The 24,096-nt window shown below is 37.6% G+C and overlaps 1 protein-coding gene across 7 annotated transcripts in view; it reads left to right on the top strand.

The window, feature by feature from the left end:
• Nucleotides 1-24,096, top strand: part of LOC135477942 (RNA-binding motif, single-stranded-interacting protein 1-like) — a 127,323-nt gene that overhangs the window by 7,430 nt on the left and 95,797 nt on the right. For 4 of the 7 annotated variants that reach the window (XM_064758172.1, XM_064758174.1, XM_064758171.1 and 1 more), the window contains exon 3: nucleotides 17,157-17,234. The exons of 1 other annotated variant lie outside the window; for it this stretch is intronic. In XM_064758172.1, coding sequence (XP_064614242.1) covers nucleotides 17,157-17,234 — 78 coding nt within the window. Of the gene's footprint in view, nucleotides 1-12,022; nucleotides 12,105-17,156; nucleotides 17,235-21,347; nucleotides 22,120-24,096 lie in introns of those variants that run through there. 2 more of the 7 variants (XM_064758175.1, XM_064758178.1) reach the window with 2 other exon arrangements.

The following is a 24,096-nucleotide window of genomic DNA, read 5'->3' as shown; positions in this document are numbered from 1 at the left end:
AGCGCCTTCACTGGGGGTCTGCAGCAAAGAGCAAGAACAAAACTTTCATGGAGTTCTTTTTTATGGTAATGATCATTTAATTTCACAGTGTATATGTATAATTTGCACACATGTTATAGTAGGTAAGTCAACGGTAAATTTCTGTTTTCATGATAAACACAGTTATTGTGTTCTTGAAAAGATCTTTTTGTGCTCATTTTCTCTTGAAATGTATTGCATTAGCTGAAAACCTTTTTTACCAGTTAAGCAGATTTTTGCGTGTTCCTTTTTTTAAATCAAATTATTAAATTATTTAAAACGATGTTTCCATGTAGCTTTTTGAAATATATTTATGTGGGTTTTATATGAGCTTTTAATTGTTAAAACAACACAAAAACAAGTTTTCCTTTTCCTTTGTGTGCATGTACTTGCTAAGACTAAAATTAAATTTAAATCAACTAAAAATAAATAAAACACAATCTGATGAATGCCTCGCCTTTTGTTGATGAAGATAGATATTGATAAATTAGCGGATTAACATAAGTCTTGATTAAAATTTAAATATGAGGTTTCATCAAATATATATGTGAAACACAGCACGCTGTTGGGTGTAATTTAGATAATGATGTTGATTTTTTGGTTAATTAATAAGGTAATAATGACTTTTGCTACTGTATATCATGTTTAACACGTGATAGGCATGTGTCAGAGCACAGAAGCCTTTTCTTTTTACAGGTCATATGTACTTTAGCTTATGGAAGGCCTCCTTAGCCGAGGTCGTTAGCACGCCAGCGCAGCACAGTAACCTAGCAGCCGCTCAACAGTGCGGCCACTGTGAGTTCAAGTCCATCTCATGCTAGTTGACTTAATAATCTCAGACTGTACGTGAATGGAAGGTTTTCCAGAAACCTGCAAATGCTCATGGGTTTCCACTGGGCTCTGCCCGGGTTTTTCCCGCAGTGCTGGCTGCCATTGGATAAAATAAAGTAGCTTTGAGTATGGTGTAAAACACCAGTCAGGTTAACACCTTTAGCATATGTCATATTCAGTGGAGGGTATGTAGGTGTCATTTCAACAATTAGACCAAAATGAAATCCTCGGTTACACGTTCAAATCCAGCTCTCATATATTTTAGCGACAGCTTTAATTAAGCCAGGCACCAGGATGTGAGTTTGGCATGTCCCGGGCTGAAAGTGATGCACAGTTTCCTTCGGATCAATCACTTTCATTCAGGCACTTTGGTTTCCTTCTGGCACTTTGGTTTCCTCTGGGTACTTTGGTTTACTCCAGGTTATTTGGTTTTCTCTGGACCCTTTAGTTTATGTTGCCTGACCTCATTGACCTCTGCCTGTGTACCCTGTACAGAATCAGTCTAAAAACTCTACAACAGTATAACTATCGATGTCTGCTGATAATATCAAGCGTGAGAAATGCTGACATCACTGCACCAGTTACCTGTATGTTCCTGATCTGTACAAGGCTACAACTTTATAATCTACATTGTATTATATATGTTTGTCATATGCATACTTTAATCAGGAAAGTCCATGTGGTAGGCTACAAACACCGGTGCTGTAGGCTGAAATTTTGCACGAAATTGTCAAGCCAGTCATTTTGTGGGTAACCAGGCCTTTGTGCGAGCATTATAGCCCTGACTGTGTTAATAACATATATTAGAAAGGGTGAGGTATAATACAGCGTAGTGATTCAGACTTAGGCTGAAATATGCATCAGTTGTTTTTTGTTCTAGACATAAACTGTGTCTCTATGCCATCATTGACGAAGCTGTACGGTAATTTCGTCGTCAGTCCCTTATAGTGTTATGATATTTGGTCTATTATTGTGTAGCGATGACGGAAATAGGCTACTTAATTAGAATACTAGTACAATATAAGTCTGACATATCTCGATCGTCAAAACAGACCTGGATCATCGTTTTGACTGTGGACACAAATGATCAGATCTAAACGACAAATCTAACTCAGTGTGTTATGCAGACAAAGTACCAGCAGTCATCTACATATTTCACATACTTGTTTTTATTTTTTTTTAATCTTCATGGCTGTTACAAAATCGTACTATAATATGATACTAAATGGTATAAATCCACCTTATACCATCCACCCCCCACCCCCCACACCCCCATGTGGAGTAACTGCACATAGCAGTGAAATTTACCGAATAGTGGAAAATTTGAACATGCAGTCTCAAGCACATACAGTGGGCACCTTTTGTTCATGGATTGAGAACTATCAAGTGTTCCACAGATGGAGAATATCAGACAGGTGGGGTGCAAACACTTTTTATTCTTTTATGTGTGTTTTTTAGAAGTTGTCCAGACGAGCCAGTATTCGGTCCATCGAATGAATAAAAAACTCAGTAACCTGGTTATATTTTTTTTTTATTCAGTTTGAGGTTGTTTTTGGAAAGAAATATTCCAAATTTTACTCAATTTGAACATATCAGAATTCTGCAAGGCAAACTGTTCGTGTTACAAATTATCTCCCTTTTACAGAAATCTTCATGACCCTCTGGGTTGACTAGTTCCAAGAAGGCAATATTGGAAGAAGGGGGGCATATGAAATCAAACATGAGACATAGTAAGCTACTTTGGTCTCTGCCAAATGGTTCCTCGTGAAAAACTGGACCTACTTCGTCTTCCGATCGTTCTGTCCTTGACCTTAGCCTAGCGCAAGTGACTGCATGTGAGCGCACATGGTCTGACTTGTTTTCTCCATTTGACCTCAGCTGGCGCTATTATTTTGATCAGCTCAAGGCAAGCATGCAGTTTACATTCAGGTTTTGTTTTCAGGAGTCAAAAGTTTGATAAAAGTCTTATGATAGGCAAGTTAAAACCTACTTTGCCAGATATGAACATTTACCAGCAACATTGTTTGACTGTAAAAGCATGTTGTCTGTTCAAAAACTGAACATGGAGATGTGCGGCAGACAGAACTTCAGGCCGTTGTGATCCAGCCGTATTCCTTGTGGACAAAGTGACAGTTCATTGATACATAAAGTATCAGTGTATGTTTCCTCTCTAAATATTGACTCTCTATTTAAAGATCATTATAGTTAATTCTTCATGGGGGAATTTCGTCGTCATATCACTGAAATATTGCTAAACGAACGACGTTAAACCCCAAGCATTCACTCATGGGGTAATCACTATTTATGGGTATCTTAATTTTCTCATTACCAGTGGCTGATTTTCCCAGTAAACTATGTGATTAATACCCTGACAATAATTCATATCAGACTTGGTTTTGAACTGCTTTTGTTGATTGAAATCTTCGTTTATTTTGATAAGTAAGGACAATATTTCAAGAGACTATATGTTATGCACAGAACATTCATCTGGATGCAGTATTCAGGTTACTTTTTGATATACATGTAAGGTGTTGCATGATTATTTGTTTTCTCAAAGGATTTTATCATTTTTGACATGTCCTTTAACAAACCGAGAGTGACAATCACTTGTTCCATACCAGGATCAATCCTGGGTCGAGTCACACCTAAGACTTTAAAAGAGGAAGCTGTAACTTCCTCGCTTGGCGTTCAGCATGAAGGGGGTAGTGCAGCGACTGGTTGACGTGTATCAGTATAATGGCTTGGGCGGGCGGCTTACTTGCCTTCGGTAAGTCATCTCAGTGAAGCAGCACTAGATAAAAGAGTGGTGGAAATCCGTCCTGTGACAAGGAGGCGCATTACATACATCATAAGGATTCCTTCGTCGTCATATGACTGAAAAAATGTTGAGTACGATGTTAAGCCCCAAGCACTCACTCAATTATTCCATAAACCAACTATGCATAACCAATCTGTTTTGATTCATGACTATTGAATATTTTTTGAAAGTGATGTCAAGACCAGTTGCTCATTTTGTGAGTTTCAGTCAATCTAGACTGGTGCTCTAGGTTGTAAGCTTCCAGCACATGTCTTCCTTCACACTTCACTGGACTGGCATCCTGACATGTTCATCGATTATCAGGTTGCACTATCTACTAGGAGGCCAGCTTGAGTTCATATACATGCAGTGATAATTGCTTTAATCAGTGAAGGAAGCACATCAATGTTTCATATCTCAAACAGTCTGTCGAAACCAAAACAAAAAAAGCTCCGTTTCGGTTGAAAGAAAAACTCCGTTTCACTCATAAGGCCAGAAAGTGGTGGTCGGTATGTGGAAACAGGATTACTGTTAACCTATTATGTATAAACATTTGCAGTAAACTGATATTTTTTTTACACAATAACAAATTTAAGCCCAGAACTGGATAATATTTCCTGGATTCTCCCTTCAGCTTTCTGAAAACACTTAAAACTAATGTAATGGTACACTTTTAGAAAAGGCCTGTCTTTTTGTTGAGTGCCAGCAAATTTAAAAGCTGTCAGAAGATACCTGTGTGCCCAAATTCCCTCGCATTTTGTACTCCGTAAAGAGATGTAGACAAACATACATGCTTCGTACATGTAGACATTCGTACATGTAGACCAACATACATGGTTTGTACATGTAGACATTTGTACATGCAGACAAATATGCTTCATACATGTAGACATTCGTACATGCAGACAGACATTCATGCTTCGTACATGTAGACATTCGTACGTGTAGACAAGCATACATGGTTCGTACATGTAGACATTCGTACATGCAGACAAACATACATGATTTCTACATGTAGGCATTCATACATGCAGACAAACATACATGATTCATACATGTAGACATTCGTACATGCAGACAAATATGCTTCGTATATGTAGACATTCGTACATGCAGACAAACATACATACTTCGCACATGTAGACATTCGTACATGCAAACAGACATTCATGCTTCGTACATGTAGACATTTGTACATGCAGACAAACATACATGGTTCGTACATGTAGACATTCGTACATGCAGACAAACATACATGGTTTGCACATGCAGACATTCGTACATGCAGACAAACATACATGGTTCGCACATGTAGACATTCGTACATGCAGACAAATATGCTTCCTACATGTAGACATTTGTACATGCAGACACATCCATGCTTCGTACATGTAGACATTTGTACATGCAGACAAACATACATGGTTCGTACATGTAGACATTTGTACTTGCAGACAAACATACATGCTTCATACATGTAGACATGTACATGCAGACATTCGTACATGGAGACAAACATACATGGTGCGCACATGTGAACATTCATACATGCAGACAAACATACATGCTTCGTACATGTAGACATTCATACATGCAGACAAACATACATGCTTCGTATGCCCAAATTCCCTCGCATTATGTACTCCGTCAAGAGATGTAGACAAACATCCATGCTTCGTACATGTAGGCATTCGTAAATGCAGACAAACATACATGCTTCATTCATGTAGACATTTGTACATGCAGACAAACATGCTTCGTACATGTAGACATTCGTACATGCAGACAGACATTCATGCTTCTTACATGTAGACATTCGTACATGCAGACATTCGTACATGCAGACATTCGTACATGCAGACAAACATACATGGTTCATACACAGACATTCGTACATGCAGACAAACATACATGGTTCGAACATGTAGACATTCGTACATGCAGACAAACATACATGCTTCGTACATGTAGACATTTGTACATGCAGACAAACATACATGCTTCGTACATGTAGACATTTGTACATGTAGACATTCGTACATGCAGACAAACATACATGGTTCGCACATGTGAACATTCATACATGCAGACAAACATACATGCTTCGTACATGTAGACATTCGTACATGCAGACAAACATACATGCTTCGTACATGTGGACAAACATACATGGTTCGCACATATAGACATTCGTACATGCAGACAAACATACATGGTTCGCACATGTAGACATTGTACATGCTGACAAACATACATGCTGCGTACATGTAGACATTCGTACATGCAGACATTCGTACATGCAGACAAACATACATGGTTCGCATATGTGAACATTCATACATGCAGACAAACATACATGCTTCGTACATGTAGACATTCGTACATGCAGACAAACATACATGCTTCGTACATGTAGACAAACGTACATGGTTCGCACATGTAGACATTCGTACATGCAGACAAACATACATGGTTCGCACATGTAGACATTTTTACATGCTGACAAACATACATGCTGCGTACATGTAGACATTCGTATATGCAGACATTCGTACATGCAGACAAACATACATGGTTCGCACATGTGAACATTCATACATGCAGACAAACATACATGCTTCGTACATGTAGACAATCACACACGCAGACAAACATACATGCTTCATACATGTAGACAAACGTACATGCTTCGCACATGTGAACATTCATACATGCAGACAAACATACATGGTTCGCACATGTAGACATTTGTACATGCTGACAAACATACATGCTGCGTACATGTAGACATTCGTATATGCAGACATTCGTACATGCAGACAAACATACATGCTTCGTACATGTAGACAATCACACACGCAGACAAACATACATGCTTCATACATGTAGACAAACATACATGGTTCGCACATGTGAACATTCATACATGCAGACAAACATACATGCTTCGCACATGTAGACAATCACACACGCAGACAAACATACATGCTTCATACATGTAGACAAACGTACATGCTTCGCACATGTAGACATTTGTACATGTAGACAAACATACATGGTTCGTACATGTAGACATTCATACATGCTTCGTACTTGTAGACATTTGTACATGGAGACAAACATACATGCTTTGTACATGTAGATATTCATACATGCAGACAATCATACATGCTTCGTACATGTAGACAGTCGTACATGTAGGTATACATGCATTTTAATTTCTTTATGTAGGTGTATTCATTAGGCTACATAGTATTTATATAATATCATATTATATTGTATGTACTTGTATATAAACATGTATGTACCCAATCATACCCAACCATTTTTCACTTAGATGTGGTGGTGGTGTCAAATTTATCATCTAAGAAAACTCCAGGTATATAAGTACTTGTATTATTATAATGATCCTGCTTAGAAAACATGAGTTGATATAGAATACTAGTTAGGAATATGCCCTGTGCTCAAGTGTACAGCTCTGTATATACTTATGCAAATATGTCAACCAGTTTTTAGCTATACAGTGTAGTGTACAGGGCAGTGTTTACCACTCTACTCAAATGTCCATTTCTGTGGTAACTTAACCTTTTAGATTTGCGAATCGCCAAGAGACTGTGTTCAGACAAGTACATGTCTTCTTAAATGCACTCTATAACCTGCTTATTGTAAATCTTTTAAGTCTTTGCTGACAAATGTTGTGATTTTTTTTTGGTCAAATGTATGTGTTTATGTGGCATTTTAGCAGTGTTTAGCTGCACTAGCTGTGTCATGTTGTAGTACATTGTATCCATACAATTACTTACTAGTTACCTACAATAGTTTTTCTGTCCAAAACAGAAATGGTTATTTCCAATTACGTACATATAGAAATAACAAAACACCAGTCACATACACTAGTACGTGGATCATACAAGCCTGTATATCTACTTCTCTTATACCCATAAAAGTATAGTAAACAAGATTGAAGTGTCATCTATATGCATCGAGTTCTTTATAACCAACCGTTTAATAATATCTCGTCGAAAATCAGACACATGCAGTATCGGGTTCTACATAGAAATTTGTTGTTTATGGCACACTAAATGTTATTCCCTGATTGTTTTAAGTACAAGCTTGTAATGGGCATGCCGGTTTAAGTACAAGTTTGTACAGAGCATGTATATACAGGTCAAAAACCTTTTTGAAAAATGGGTTTTAGCAATGCAATATCATTAGAAAACAGGTTCTGAAAAGAAACTGCAGTTCAAAGGTTTAGCTTGCATTTTAGGAGAGAACATCCAGATATATGCAACAGTAAACAGTAAATGACACTATGAAGGATAGGGTAATTAACAAAAATGTAATTAATGGACTTAAGGCATAAAGCTGTGTTTTTGTCCATCAGTTAACTAGGACAATGCTCACTACCCAGTATGTGTTTATTTATCGTTTTCCACCACCAGGTATGCATGAATGAATGAAAATCATGTTATTAGGTACAATTATAGGAACACGTGTTAAGAAAGATAAGATTGATAACTGTGGTGAAAAAAAAATGAAATCCCTTAAAAATGTGTATGCATGTATTTTTACATACCGGGTCTTAACAATGGCCGAATGATCTACAGCGGCTGTTCCCGTGCGGACCATCGTTAGTATCCCTTATCTGACCAATGCGGTCCAATGAAACCATGCAGCTGGAAGCTTATGGTCGAGACGTTTATCAGATGTCCAATTAACCTTCCTGTAAACCTGTCCGACATTGTCAAAAGTTAATGAGTCTCTGTACAGAATAAGTCCTTATGCGCGCATAGAGTCAGATATTCTTTATTTACCAAGAATTGTTCAAATTATTGCTTTACAGTAAATATCAGACTGATGTAATATTTGTGGTAGTAAAATGATTCTAAAGTAATGAAAAGTTATATTGTGACCTGCTTTATAACTTTTTTTTACCTATTTTGAATGGTAACATGTGCATAGATGGGAGTGATATATTCTAATATAATTGCAAAATGTCATTTGGGTTTTCACTGATTGAGTTTTTGCCAGAAGTCTCCAGTATAGCCTCTTGAAACATTGTTGAATGTGGTTTCATTTAGAGCAGAAAACTCATAAAAATTGTTACCCAATCCATTCATTCATTCCTTTCAGATGTGTTTCGTGCCCTTTCCTATCATGCCATGCCATGCCATAAAATTATTCTGACGTGAAACACAAAAAGCAATTTTTGTACATGTACATACTTTGTGGCATACTTGACATGTGCTAATTAAAGGCAAGTCTTAATCAATTGCCGTCCTATCCCACATTGTTGTTGTTTGTGTTGTAAAACAGTTTCAAATCCTGTTTCTTCACCTTTCATTGCAGTTGTTATTTTTAGGACAACAAATATGCTTTTTTTTTTATTTCTTATTTTTTTTTTGTTTGTCTACAACTTCAGAAGCTAAATTAAGGCAGATCAATTTTTTCAAAACCTGTATGTACCCAATATCCCAATGCACACATCTCTTTAAGGTACTTGTATATTTATACATACATATATAACCCAGCTGATGTCATTGTGGTCTTGCAGAGTGGTTGCCATGGGAACCAGAACTCTAATGTGCCCTTTTTGGGGTCATCCTCCTGAAGACTGTTGCCCAAAGTCTATACCCTTAATGCACCCAAGCTGCCACTTGAGGGTTTAATAGTGTAATTAAAACCAGAGCCATTTTTACATGTACATGTAAATTTAAGCGTCAGACAGACTCCAGTGTCTTGCTACAAGTGGAGCTATTTTGGAACATACATATAATGGTACATGCAAAATACTGGAGCTGTGATCTGATAGACTTTATGAACTCTTCATGAAATGGCTAAGATCAGATGCATTTTATGACGCTATATTTGTATTTTGCATTTCATGGTAGTCTTGAGGGATATTGCAAGCAACACCCTCACAATTATGGTAACAAATACCATTGCTGGCTATAGGCCTATGCACACATGTGCAAGTTTTAGTAGCATTATTTGGTTATCATATCACATAAAAATTTAAAGTTTGAGATTTGAAATTTGCCTTTCATTGATAAAATTGAAAACTGTCATATTACGGATGAAAATTAATTACAATTTTACAGAAGAGAGTTGCTGTTTCATGGAAGAAGTGTGACATTTTTATAGATAAAATTAAGGTTAAAGTTTAGAATTTCAAAGTTAAAGCCTTTCAGTTGTAATATACCATGGTTTGAATGTTGTCAATTATATGAATGTAATAATAAACACTCAGTTCACAGTCTTATTACACATGTGTCATTGTTTGTCATTCTGTTAACTGTAACCTGATTGGTTAAGCTGTTGTGTTTGTCATAGATGTTAAGATTCTATATCAGAATTGTCTGTGCACATCTTTCCATTCAAAATTAGTTGTAAAATTTAAAATATTGTAATGTTTTGGAATTGTAGAATCATTTTCACACTGTAAATAGAACAGGCATGAGTCTGGTATTTACCAAAAGGTAACACAGTTAAGCTATTCTTTGTAACTGCTGAAAATTTGTTTTGATTAGTACATACAGATTTTGTGCTAAAAAATCTCTGGTCTCTCCTCTTTAAGGTAGTGAAATACTTTCAATAGTTTTGTTTCAGTAATTTCGTTGTTTCCCCAATGGTGAACCCTAAGGGATGCTGACCTTTCTGGTTATGGTATGCAATTTTATGGTAGCATAGACATGGATCTATAAACTGCTTTCATTTTCAACCTCTATTATTCCGAGCAGGCCTGCTCATTCACAGCGTTTGTTTATTTGGGGGTAGAGGCATTGTAGACTGAAGCTGACCTGATTTTTTCGAGCAAACATGCAAGCAGCGGATTCAAAAGGCCTCCGAAATCTGTCACCCGGGTATTGAGCAAATATGGACATTTCATCACTTTGAAAACTGATCCTTCTTTCTAGAATATACATGCACACTTACATTGCAGAAAGCTGTGGTTACTCATTATTCACCTGGAGCCTGGCGTCTTTGCTCATGCTATTTGTATTGACAGTTCTTGTGCATAGGGTAAAACATCTACCCGGCATAGGGGTCTATGTAGAATCACAGTGCGTATAGACGCCTGTGGAGATTGTGTAAAGAATGGGGTGTACAGGTCAGTAATGAAACCAAATTGAAACCCCAGGTAGCATTCATATGACGTGTATCAGTCTGGTTGACATTTTTAATTAACAGTACATGTATGTCAATTAAAAATAATAAATAAATAAATAAATAAATAAAAAACGGCCATATTCTTGATTTTCTTCTTGCAGCCTATTTCAGTAAGACAATTGGCCACTGTTACAATAAGGTCATGTGTAGATGTCTATTCATACCATAAGTGAATGGACAAATTCAAAAGACCCCAAAAGCCCAAAATAAAATTCGGTGCTTATATTTCTGAATATTTTTGTGATATTTATGACTTTAATTTAACTATATGTATTTATGTTGGTACATGTTAAACAGTTAAATGTTAAACAGTTACGTGTACATGTTTGACTAACAAAATTAAGATTTTAAGGGGAGGTTTTAATCACACACCTTGACAAAAAATGGGGAAAAAAATGTAATAGTTTCATATTTTTTACACAAGACCAAAAAGTACAATTGCTATTAAATGTAACTGTTGTAAAGTTTTATATTCTGATCAGTTGTGTGTAGAATTTCAAGTATTAACATTGTAATATAAGCTAAAAAGCAGCATTTAATATTTTTGAATACACGGTAAACACCAATGAAACAAAAAATAAATAAAAAGCAGAATTTCATATAGGTCGCAAATGCAAGACATAATTGCCTTTGGGTGCACAGGTATGCCTGTACAAGTAGGCTGAATTTATTCCTTATCTGAAGAAAGTATTGAGAAAACGTTGCATTTTAACACTCTAATCTAATGATCAGATTGTATACCGAATTTGTACATTTAGGCTGTGAATTTTCATACCTGAACCTTGCTACAGGCTCCTGCTTTGATGTAAATTTGTTACCGGAAAATTCACAGTTTAGTAGCTTAGGCCTATATGTACAAGGTATGCATACATTTATATGTGGACGCAATTTTTTCAGGTGAAAGCGTGGTTATCATGCCACAGAATAGGATTAAGTATTGATTCAGAAGCCGAAGTTTCCAATTGTAACATCACGTTGTTAGTTTCCGTTACACACTCTGCTCGCCACAGATACAGACATCTTAGTTCAGATTGCATGTTGCTGGGTGTGATAAGTGAATGCAGGATTATCTCCCTTTAACTATACCTTTTCTGTAGTGTGACCAAACAATGCATCCCAGTTGCTGAATCCACAAACAGGGCACGTTCCAGACCAAGCCCTTTTTTCCGCTGTCGCAAAAACTTGGCCAGCTTTGCAGCCTCGGATAATGCTGAAATTCCTTGTCGTATTTCTTTGGTCAGTTAGGTTAGGTGAATGTCTTGCCAGCATCCGGTCTTCTTTTTTGTGTGTGTGTATATTTCTTTTTTTTCTGATTCGAAATTTAGCAACACAATATTAGCTCTGTTTACTGTGGACAACAATACTCCAGAAAACAGCTGACATAATTAATTTCAAGCTTTATTACTGGCCTCGTCTACATACGTGTTAATACGAAACAGTGGCTATAAGTACTCAGTAAGTGATGTGCATATCCCAGCTCTGATATATGGTAAGTATACATATGTGATTAGCTCAATCAAAATGCACTTAAAATTGCGATCATCGGTTGGAGTGTAAATAGGTAAACTTGGTATAATGGCTCTGTGGAAGTTTTCCATATGTTAAAAATATGCTGAGTGAGGTGTTGATTGTATTAGATCCAAATGCTGATGTCTTACTGGTTTACAAGTAGTCTTAACTTCTAAAATATCATCAGTTTAATAACATAGTTTTTGTTATTTGATATGGATATGTACATGGATGAATAAATCAGCTGAAATTTCTTCATTTCAAGGCCTTTGGTGCATTTACATTATTCCTTTTACCCTAATTCCTCAACCTTTTTGCTTGTGAAAGAGGAAATTTCAGTTCAATTTATGCACATTTTTAATTGGATTCTGGAGAAAAAACTACATTGGTTGGATTGGCTGCTTTCCTGATTTCATAAAAAGTATATTTTGTCAATCAACACAGAATAATGCCTTCAGAATAGAATTGAATAAACACATTGCAAACATGGGGAAAGGTTGAAGATAGGTATCAACAGAAATGATATGTATACATATGCACCATCAGTCTTTGTTTCTTGTGTGAAATGTTTTAATTCATATATAAGTCAAATAACATAATGCCCATCCACTAAGTGGTGTACTGATGGAATGCTTTAATTGACATGCTTTACTTAAAGAAGGCTCACAGTTTCTAATAATCCATACTAATAATTGCCTCAGTAGGCTGTGAAACATAATATCTTGTAAACTTAGACACTAATGTAAAATGCAGCATGGTGCTCATTTTCTTTGACATTGTTGTGTTGTTATTTGATACCTCCTCAAGATACAGTAAAATCTCTGACCTGTTAAATGTGCACTTTGTCTGTTTTACCCATCTAGCACTTTGATATTGTGTAGACTTTCATCTGGCCATGGAAACAATGTTAATTTAACATCTGGAAGGTCAGATTCATTGTCCTGCTCTCATTGCACTCATTATCAGAATGATAAAATTAATGATCGAATTTCACTTAGAATTGAATGGTTCTAAAGGTTTGTCGATATTGTTTATGTACTGAAGAGTAGCTCGGATTTATACGTGTATATTTACTGGTACATATTATTTAGTACAGCCATCTCAGATTGCATTACTTGTTCAAATCTTTATGACATAATATGGCGTCTTGTTTTTTGTTGATTAAGGAACACATCTATTAGGTGCATGTCTGTGTCAAACGACAGATAATTGGAACAGGAAGAGTTAAAGATGAATATAAACTGAGGGCCTGGCTGGCTGGCTGGCTAAGTTGTCCAAGAGGCTGCTCTCACTAGTAGTGTAAGGTAAACATGACACTTAGCTGGCCAGCATGTACTTCTAATTCCAAATAGCGATACAGTCCAACACTTACTCTGTTGTGTTACATGGACATGTATACAGATCAGATTTTCCAAATGTGTATGCTGGTTTGAAGTTTCAAGACATCTATGTTCAAATCCATGCTACAGGTTGACTTCTTTTGATCTGTAGGCCACAAAAGTTTTGTTTCAGCGTGCCGTAGAAAAAGAGATACTTCACACAGACTCTTTATATGCAAGGACACCAAATGACCATGTACATGTAACATGCTAGGGTTTCCTTCTCATTAGGTAACAGAATAGGAACATCAATGACAAGGGTGCTAGTCGCGATATCGAATCCAGGCCCTGTTAGATTTAACTTGCTATAATTCTTTATTTACTAGGCAGTCATTCAGTACAGCCATTGGCTACAGGTGGATCTCTTCCATAACCAAACGTAATATATATCAGTGACATGGTACAATAATTGTAAGAATTTAACAGTACACAGTTACAAAGATTGAAAATATGAATTTTTAAGATAAACTTATGATAAGCGTACTGAATTAGAACATAAATGTAGTAAGAGCTGCTATGTACATGTATTTATACCGATAATTAAATCTAATTACATTACATTAAGTTTACATTCAGTACAATAAATTTGAACATAGGTGTAGATCTAATTTATTCACATAAAATTAAATTTAAATGTAAGACTTTTAATTATGTGGACTTAAGTTTTAAATGAATATTAATTATTGTTGCCTAGGTTTAAATTTCTCTGTGGACTGTGTATAGAAAATTAGCTGTGGCATTAGTTTTGTCAAATAACTGATGAAAGATTCTGTTTGGCCCAGTCTTTTGCAGGCTGTTGTATAAGTCAAATGTTTGTTAGCATGGCATAAAACACCAGTTTGGTACTCTCCGGCTAAACGTGGGAAGGTTTGTTAGCCACCTGTGGATGGTCATTGGTTTACCTCGGGTTCTCCCTGGTTTCCTCCCACCTTAATGCTGGCCGCCGTCATATTAGTGGAATATTCTTGAGTACGGGGTAAAACACCAATCAGATAAATAAATAAATACGAAGCAAAGGGTATAGAGTGGGGGAAGGTGTTCAGGTGATCAGAGATCTACGTGAATATTGGACATGCAGACTAATAGAGGATTGGCTAAGGCCATTACACAAGGGTTTACTTTGGTTGCTTGAGGTTGGAAATGTTGTACAGGTAGCAAATAATAGCGATGGCAACTTTATTTAACAAGGATGGAAGGATGCTAGATCAACCTAATGAGGTTAAAATTGTTCCTCACCAAAGTTTTTTGAGAAAGAAAAATTTGTCAGTGGTATCAGAGACACCATTGCTTTGGATGCTGACCTATTGAAGGTCAGCATTTTTGGGAAAGCAAAAAAAAACTGTCAGTGGCCATATACACACTGTTGTGTTAAACACTGGGGCATTGGAGGTTAAGGTTTTTGGAAAAGCAAAAAAATTGTCAGTGGCCACATACACACTGTTGCGTTAAACACTGAGGCATTGGAGGTTAAGGTTTTTGGGAAAGCAAAAAAAATAGTCAGTGGCCACATACACATCGTTGCATTAAACACTGAGGCATTGGAGGTTAAGGTTTCTGGGAAAGCAAAAAAATTGTCAGTGGCCACATACACACTATTGCGTTAAACACTGAGGCATTGGAGGTTAAGGTATTTGGAAAAACAAAAAACTGTCAGTGGCCTGTCACTGTTGCGTTAAACACTGAGGCATTGGAGGTTAAGGTTTTTGGGAAAGCAAAAAAAATCGTCAGTGGCCACATACACACTGTTGCGTTAAACACTGAGGCATTGGAGGTTAAGGTTTTTGGGAAAGCAAAAAATTTGTCAGTGGCCTCACAGACACCATGGCTTTGGACACTGAGCCATTGGACGTCAACTTGCCACACTGTAACGAATGTTAACATCATAAGAACATTTTGATTGTAAACAGTATGCACTTATCTATGATCCTGTTTGCATCTACATGTAGCTAGGTGAGACTGGAACCAACTGTTACGGACGCATAAATTTTCAGGTTAGTGGCCATCCCGAAGAAATTCTTTGTTAGGTGTAACCCTACCCGTCAGAAAAGAATAGGCTAGATCAGTAGGGATTTTAGTGCCTTTTATTCTGACTATAATAAAAAAATAGGATTTTTAAAGAAATAGACATCGAGAGGAAATAAAAAGCTTCTCTGAAAATCCCAATGAAAAATTTAGATTGCACCCTTATCTGGAGTGTCAGCTGTCTTATGTTCAACGAACATATTATTGGCCTTAAACCTTGGCAATTCAGTCTGCATTTGACTAGTTACACATACAAGTATATGTACATGTAGCCAGACTTATTAGCCAATACAGCAATTGGCCTTTTCCATCCTTGGCGCAAGCAAGGTTGTGTATAGGTTTGCATTGGTGCCCAGACTGTCGCTGTGGTTTGGAATCAAGCTGCAGCTGATATCCCCAAATCCCCCTGTTGATGAAGGGGATGACCGAGTAACAAATTGGCCAGACTTTGGAGCATCTAGAAACTGTCCATGTTCATTAGCTATTCATAGAGGCTCTTATCTCTGGCCAGCATCAGGTGTTCTCTATTCTTAAGGCCAGGGGGATATCCTCACAATTTTCCTGATGTGAATACCTGTAATTCTGTTCAGAGAAGCTAGCATCAGAATAAAAGTGAACATGTTCGTATCATCTTTGTGAAAAGGGGAGCTCTGCACATGGAAAAATTGGCTACCATGGACTGCATTTGTGTAGTTTGCCTTATATGCACAGTGAAGCAGACTTCATTACTAGAATGACTTGTATAATGAGCAGATATAATGCACACCCTTCTACAGTACCTAGGGTGGATTCCACGAAAACTTGGGTTGACATACATATATGTCATAATTTAAACCATTGATATTATTCATAGTTTTTTGTCCTTCAAGTTAAAATTGGCTTGTTAGGTGTTTGTAACTGCCAAATGACTGAAAGACATAGTTGATTGCAAAATTTTAACTTTTGACCTTGCTTAACGTTGGCTAACAACTGCTCCTGTTGATCAGTGGTTAGCATATATTACAAGAGTAGTCCATTGAAGTGTTATGCTCAGTAAGGGTAAGTCTGGTGTGTCTTGCATGGTGATTTAGTGAGGCAGTGGTATAATGAGGCTGATCATTGTGTTCTCAGCACTGTGTTGTTGGGCATGGGTGAGCCTGGACTAATGATTTAGTGAGACAGCATTACAGCAGCCTCACTTCTGTCAATGCCTACTACATGTAGATTTTAAATTATTTCCTCCGACCTCTGTTTTGTATTGGAGAGTTTGTTTGTTTTTCATTGAGACTGGGTAAAGAGCAAGACAACAGGACATGGACTTGAACATACTGACCTACAAGCTCATTCAACTGAATGTGTCTTTCCTTAATTTCCACAGCCAATCTGATATGAACCAATGGAGTGGCAGACTCAAACATCTGTTTTATCATTGTCTCTGTTCTGTTTTTCAGCACTTACGGACCAATTCAAATGTAAATAAGGGACCATATCAAACTCCGCTACCACCTACTTCACCTAGATTTATACTGGTAAGTCACGGGTTGGGTCACGAGTTCAAATCCATCTCAGGGCAATGGTTTGTTTCTGTTTCAAAAGAAGTGTTTGTTAATTTTGTTAATCACTACTCATTGGCAGGTTTTTGCATATATTGCACTGTTTGTTATTTCACTCTTTGTAGTGATCATGAGAAACCAAAGTTTCAAAACAGACATAAATTTTTTTTACTACATGTATTGTGTGTTTATAATATACTCGGTTTGGATAATTAGGTGAGTTTTGCATTTTTTTTTTGCTTTTCTATTGGTCAATATTTTGACATCTGTCTTTAATAGTGACATGAACTAAGGTCTTGGTGCTCCAAGCCATGTAATATTCAGTTGTATCCAGGTATTTATTGCTTACATGTAAAGTAATGTCACTTACAAGTACTATCACTGGAAAATGTGAAACGTAATTACAGTGTTATTTATGCCAGGATGTCATTTCACCTGAAAACCTAAGAGCAGCTGTTGTTTGTTCACAAAACACAGGCCTGTAATCAAAATATTAGTGGTGGTATCTCAAAAAGTATAGCATGTTTTGAACTGAAGTTTTACATGCATATAAAGGACAATGTCACAAGGGGGATATTCCATCGTTGATTCGGTTTGTGCATATTAAATTCCATAAATTACTAGATTCCTGACTGTATTTTTTATTTGAATCAAAGTTAAACAAAACGTTCAGGTGGTATTTCAAAAAGTACAGCATGTATTGAGTGAGGGAGTGAGTGAAAGTTTTTAACGTCCCTTACAGCATGTATTGACCTGAAGTTTACACGCATGTAAAGCACAATGACACAAGGCGGGTGTTCCATGGCTGTGTATGTTAATTACCGTAAATTACCAAATTCATGATTTTAGTACTTTATGTATTGAGCTGAAATTTTACATTCACATGTCTCCTACAGGAGAGCTCTTGGGTAGCCTTGCTACCAAATCTAAGTTTCTAGTTATCACCTCTAAGTAAGAGAAAACCTGTCCAATGTCATTGTAGAAGCGTGGTCATGTGTAGATACAGATGCAAAATTTCTTTTTTGTGTGCACATTCAAACATATTTCTGTTGTCTTTCATGTAAACTTCTAAAAGTATGACAAACTGTGCTACATTTGAACACACAAACAGTTCTGGCAGCTATAATTACTAGACCGTTCTGTTCAGGTCTCTTGTTGGCAGAAGTCAGGGCTCTTCTCCACTGCCAATGATAGACGACCTCCAAGCTTTCTGAGGTCATCACCCTCCTGAACTCCAGTAGATATTCTAACCCTGTCCTCTTGTGTTTGGTTAGCCATGGTTCACACTGCTGTTAGGGCTATGGTTACCTTCTGGTGGGTGGCTTATTACCCTGTGCCCCATGAAGACCAGTGCAGCCTTGCTATTTTAGGTGCTAGTTCTATATCTCTGGAGATCAGACTGTACACATACATGAGTGCATGATTACTTCAACGAACTTTTTGAGTTGCTATAGAAACTAGAGTGAATGTTGAACAAAATTTTATCATTGAAGCTTTACAAACAGAAATGGCAACAAGATAATTGGATTGTATTGGGAAAGTTTTTTGAAAAGAAGAGTTTGCGAACAATTTGCCCATTCCCTTAAGTTGACGAAAAACATATTTGTTTTGATTTGGTTGTCCAAGACTTGCAAAAGACTTTCTTAATCCAGCAAATGTATTCTGGATAGGTTAAAATTAAGGAAAGAAATCCAGATTAACTTAATCTTTGTCATTTAATTATCTTCTATTGAAACAAAATGCATTTGGAACTGGAGCATTGATAGCTCTTTAATATTCTATACTCTCTTGTAGAGCTATGAAAATGGATGCTTTCTTGAAATGACACAAATATTTAGTCTTATGACTTTACAGTAGCTCATGGAAAAGAAAATAATATATAGACTGTCAAATACAGCTGTAAACCAAAGAGTATGATCACACAAATTCTTTCTGTAGATGAAATTGAATGTTGTCTGTGCTCGCTGCCAGATGTTTTTCTTGCATATTAAGCACAAGTAGTTATCATATACATGTATTTATCATGTTTAGACTGTTAGTCTAGTTCAAAGAGCTAGTGTGTATGTGGCAGGCATTATAAGTTCTCTGCACAGGTGGTATTTATAGACAAGTTCCGCCTTCCAATAGCAGGTGGTTGTCATAGACCATTGGCAGGGGTGAACCTGCTCTCCCTGACCCTACAGCCAAACCTTCCCCCTATACCACCACCCCACTCTCCCCCACAACACTACTCCTCTCCCTGTTTTTCTCAGTACCGGTAGTGTAAATATTTCCTCTGTAAGGTTTGTCCAGTATTTTTATGAATCGTCATGATATTCTTCAGGTGTGATGTTTTGCAGACTTGACTGGAGGTTTTTGCAACATTGTTGCATATTGTGACTAGATATCTCTACAGATTACATCTTTAATTTTCTGTTTTGTTATTTCTACATTATCTGAAAAAGTGGAATATATTGGGAATAAGGAGTGAATGAGTATGAAAAAGAAAAAAAAAACTTATGATAAAAAACATGATAATGATGATGGGCTCTGTTTTGTCTGTGTACAGTGTATACATGTAGCTGTGGATATAATTAGGCTGTTGAAGGAGAAGTTAAAGAGGGGTACCCACCACCCGTTTACACCCTCTTATCCCTCCTCTTATCCCTACACATTCAGGGGGAGCTAAACCTATCTTAAGGTCCTGAGATTTCCCTGCACTCTTCATCTATTTCCAGTGCACCAGGGCTGTTTTGTGTCAAAGGCTTCTCTTGCTTCTGTCCCTCACTACTGTTTTGAGCTTGGCACAGTCTGGTAGTCCAGACCAGGGAAATATTTTTATACACTGGACCAACCCGTGGGGGCAATCAAGGGGCATGTGTGATAGGGTTGTTTGTGGACATCCTGGCTGGGAAAGGGGTGGTGTATAGGCTATCTTAACTTGTGCTCCATGTGCCCCATCACCAGGAAAGCCCAGTACCCTCATCCCTGCCCCCTCATCTCTGCCCACATGTGTTCTGGCTATAAATCTCCCAGCTCTTGGTCCCCTCTACCTACTGTGTGTCTGTGAAGCAGGGTAGCACATAAAGCCTTAGCCTTACACCAAACTAGGGCCCCACTTTCACCTCCTTCTCTGGGTGATGATTCTTTATGACATATTACTACATCCTGCTCTGCTGCACAGCTGTTCTGAGCTATGACCAGAAAGACATTTTGTAGGCTGTCTCTCCCATACCCCCCACCTCCCCTCTCCAGTACTGGCAACAGTTCCCCTCAGCCCAACTTTCACCCTCAGATCTCCCCCCCCCCCCTCAACCTCCGCCCCATCTCCTTTCAGAGATTTTCTAGCAGACTCTTATCAGTGTCTGTGCTCATGGTTAGCCTTGGTAAGGGATAATGAAAAAGTAAAGCCTGTAGCCAAGGGTTTGCCCCTACCTCTGCCAGGCAGCGTCTCTACACTTGTCTTATCCAGCCTGGACTGTGGGTATCACCCTGGTGTGTCTTCAGCAGAGTAGCTGCAGCACCAGTAGGGTAGCAGAACCTGGGGACTGGAAGACGCTGGACTCGGATGCTGGACTAGGGCACTGGACTCGGGCTCTGAGGTGTGACTGGTCAGTGTAGGGAACATTGTGTGATTGGGTGGGAGAGGAGGACAAGCACAAATTTCTGCCGAATGATCTATTCAGGGTCATGGGATACATCTGTATCTTTCTGTCCTGCAGCTGACTAGAACGCTGGCTCACAGTTTTGAAACTGTTTCATTGAGAAGTACAAGTCCAACCAATGCCTGTTTAGCCACATCTGTTCCCTTTGAAGTTATTTTCGCCAGATGCTATAATTGCTGTGTCCTGAAAATCTGGAGGGGATTTAACCCAGACTGTCGTTGTTGTACTGCTGGCCCAAACTTAATTCAACTGTGGATTTACCTTAGTTAGCTCTGGACTTTCTCATTTGTTAGTCTTTTGACCTGACCAGATGACCCCTAGAGTGATTAGACAGGGGCAGTGTGATTGGGATTTGCTGAGAGACTCTTGCTGAGCTTTAATTTCGTTATGTAAAAAAAGCATGTTTTCAAAACTAGCTTTTCAGCATAAGGTTTATTGCCAAAAAATGTTAACAAAATAAAATTATTAAATCGTCTTCAAAGACTTTAATTTGTTCCAAAAAAAAAGAAAAAGAAAGAGAAAAACCAGGAATTAAAAATCAGAAATATTGAGTTAAAGAAAGTATTGTTTTGAAATTGTTAAAGACCTGAATAAGCCTGGATTTCTAGAAGATCTTGTGGTGTAAAAATAATTTTGATGTGTCATGTAAAAGCTAGAGTTAGTTGAAGATTTGTAGCTGGAAGACAGACTAAATACACATCATCCTCCCACACATTAGACTAGGTTTACAAAGACTTGAGCCAGCTTCCGAACCAGATAAGTTTTTACCCCTCCAATGAGTCATTCATAAATCTGTAGCTCTAGGTAGGAAGTTCATTTACTACAACAACGACAACGACTGTGTCGGGCTGGAAATGCGCCATTGGTATCGTGTATCTCTCAGATAATCCTACAACAGACGTGGATTCCTTCACGCATGAAGTTTTGACGACTGGGAGTTTTTATACCATTCATTGATATAGTCGTGGTCCACTTGAGGCATATCTGTTTAAAAAACACGTCAAAAGTTTCACTCACATATTGCCTGTGTTGTTGAACTAGTTGAGTCACAGAGAGTGAAGTCGTCACATCTCCCTGTGTCATTGTCTGTCCCTGCCCTCCCCCACCCCTGACACGGAATCATGAACATTGGGTCAGCGTACCCCCCCTCCTACCACCACGAAGGTCCTATCACCTACCAATACTGTACCACAGATGTCCCCTCAGATATTCTATGGGTAGGTATTAAATGACAAATATATACCGTTATTTTTTAGAATTGAAAATGCTATATAGTTTGCAGAAGTTATGTTATAACAATGTAGGTTATATTTTTCAGTATTTATTGAATGTTATGGATGTCTGTATAACATATATGTAGATTGCAGACCTGTACATTATACTTATACCCTTTTTCTTCTGAAGTTAGGGACACCTGGTCTGCTCATTTTAGCCAGTATGTATGTTGTTCCAGTAACATTGAGTTTGTTTTTTTCTCACATGGATTCTCCTTCTAACGAACAACATACTCATCTCTTTACTTTTCCAAAAGGCTGATAAAGAAATGGACCTAGGGTAGCGATAATGCAACCTGTGGATGGTCGTAAGTTTCCCCCACCATGTAAAGCTGACGGCCTTTGTATGAGTAAAATATTCTAATCAGAGAGATATGTAAATATGTCAAAAGTGAAACTGTAGCATATATATATGGTGGCAGATAGTCAGATGTTCTCTGGACAGGGGAATACAAGAATCATTTTGTTGTGAAGTCAGGTAATCTGTTGAGGTCATGTCAGCTTTGTGTAGAAACCTGGTTGATAATCCAATCAATCAATTCAGATGTCCACTCTGGTGAGAAGTTGGTTAACAGGTTGAGAAGTCAATCAGCTGGTTAAGAATCAGTTTTTCCACTAAGGAGTTGGTTGACTGGTTCAGATCGTATTAAGTCAGTTGACTGTTTGAGAAATCAGCCATTCAGCTGCGTTAAGTCAGGTGGATAACTGGTTGAGAAATCAGTTCTTCCTCGTTTAACTTATTGAAAAATCAGCTGGTTAAGAATTAAGAGTTATTCTGCTGAATAACTGGTTGAGAAGTTGAAAATTAAGTTAAATGACTGGTAGAGAATTTAGCCATTGTGTTTTAAGAATTCACCTTGGTAACTTTTTGAGAAGTCAGTTGTTCTTTGTAAAAGTTGTTTAACTGGTTCAGTAGTCAATCAACTGGTTAAGGGGTCAATCAACTGGTTAAGTGGTCAGTCAACTGGTTAAGGAGTCAGTTCTACTGAATTGTTGGTTCTAGTTGAGAATTAAGTCAGTTGACTAGTTAAGAAATTTATTAGCCATTCAGTTTCAATTAATCAGCTGGGTAACTGATTGAGAAGGCAGTTGTTCTTCTTAAAAGTTGTTTATCAGGTCCAATAGTCAATCAGCTGGATAAGAAGTCAGTTCTTCTACTGTGAAATTGGTTGACTGGTTGAGAAGTGAAAAATTAACAGAGATGCCAGTGATTAATTCTTCCAAATTGAAAAGCTCGGAGAAATGGGTCCATTTTTGATATATTTTTTTTAATTATTGCCTTGATCTGGTGAAATAATTGAAATACTTCTCCTCGGCAACACTCCAGCTGTTTGTCATTTGAAGTGTCGTTGTCATTAAAATTGGAGGTAAAAAATTCAAGGAACAATCACAAATGTACAACTACCACTATCCCTACTTCCCAAAAAAATAAAAACTAGAGGATTGTAAAAAAGTGAACCATAATGTTAAAATGGAGGCTAACAGGCTGTACCTGTGAGTAGGAAAATCTGCTACAGGGAAATGAATAGTACATATGTACACACAAGACTGAAGTATCAGATGTTTGTGCTGCGGATCTTTGCGACTGATTAGCAGAAAGTTAATGAAGATTGGAAAGCGGTATACATGGTACATGTGTAGATATGTAGAGGACTATCAGTGAGGATGTGCTTCCCCAGGTGCACTGGCGTTTTGGACCAGTTGGAAAAGCCAGAAGAGGGTTGTCCTCATGTCAGAGTTAAACCACAGTGGGTTTTTTTTTTTAAGCTTAAACTTTGAAGCGTGAAGTTGTAGATTTTGACCAGATTTGGAGCAGACTCATCACCACCACCAGCATTTTGATGGGATTCATTGAGCTTAATTGCCAACACTTCTTGAAAATAGATTTATTCTTGCATCATGTATATGTCTTGGTCATAA

Source organism: Liolophura sinensis, chromosome 11, assembly GCF_032854445.1.
Source record: "Liolophura sinensis isolate JHLJ2023 chromosome 11, CUHK_Ljap_v2, whole genome shotgun sequence".
NCBI lineage: Eukaryota > Metazoa > Mollusca > Polyplacophora > Chitonida > Chitonidae > Liolophura > Liolophura sinensis.
The sequence above is the reverse complement of the archived record's forward strand: the minus strand, read 5'-3'. Positions and strand labels throughout refer to the sequence as shown.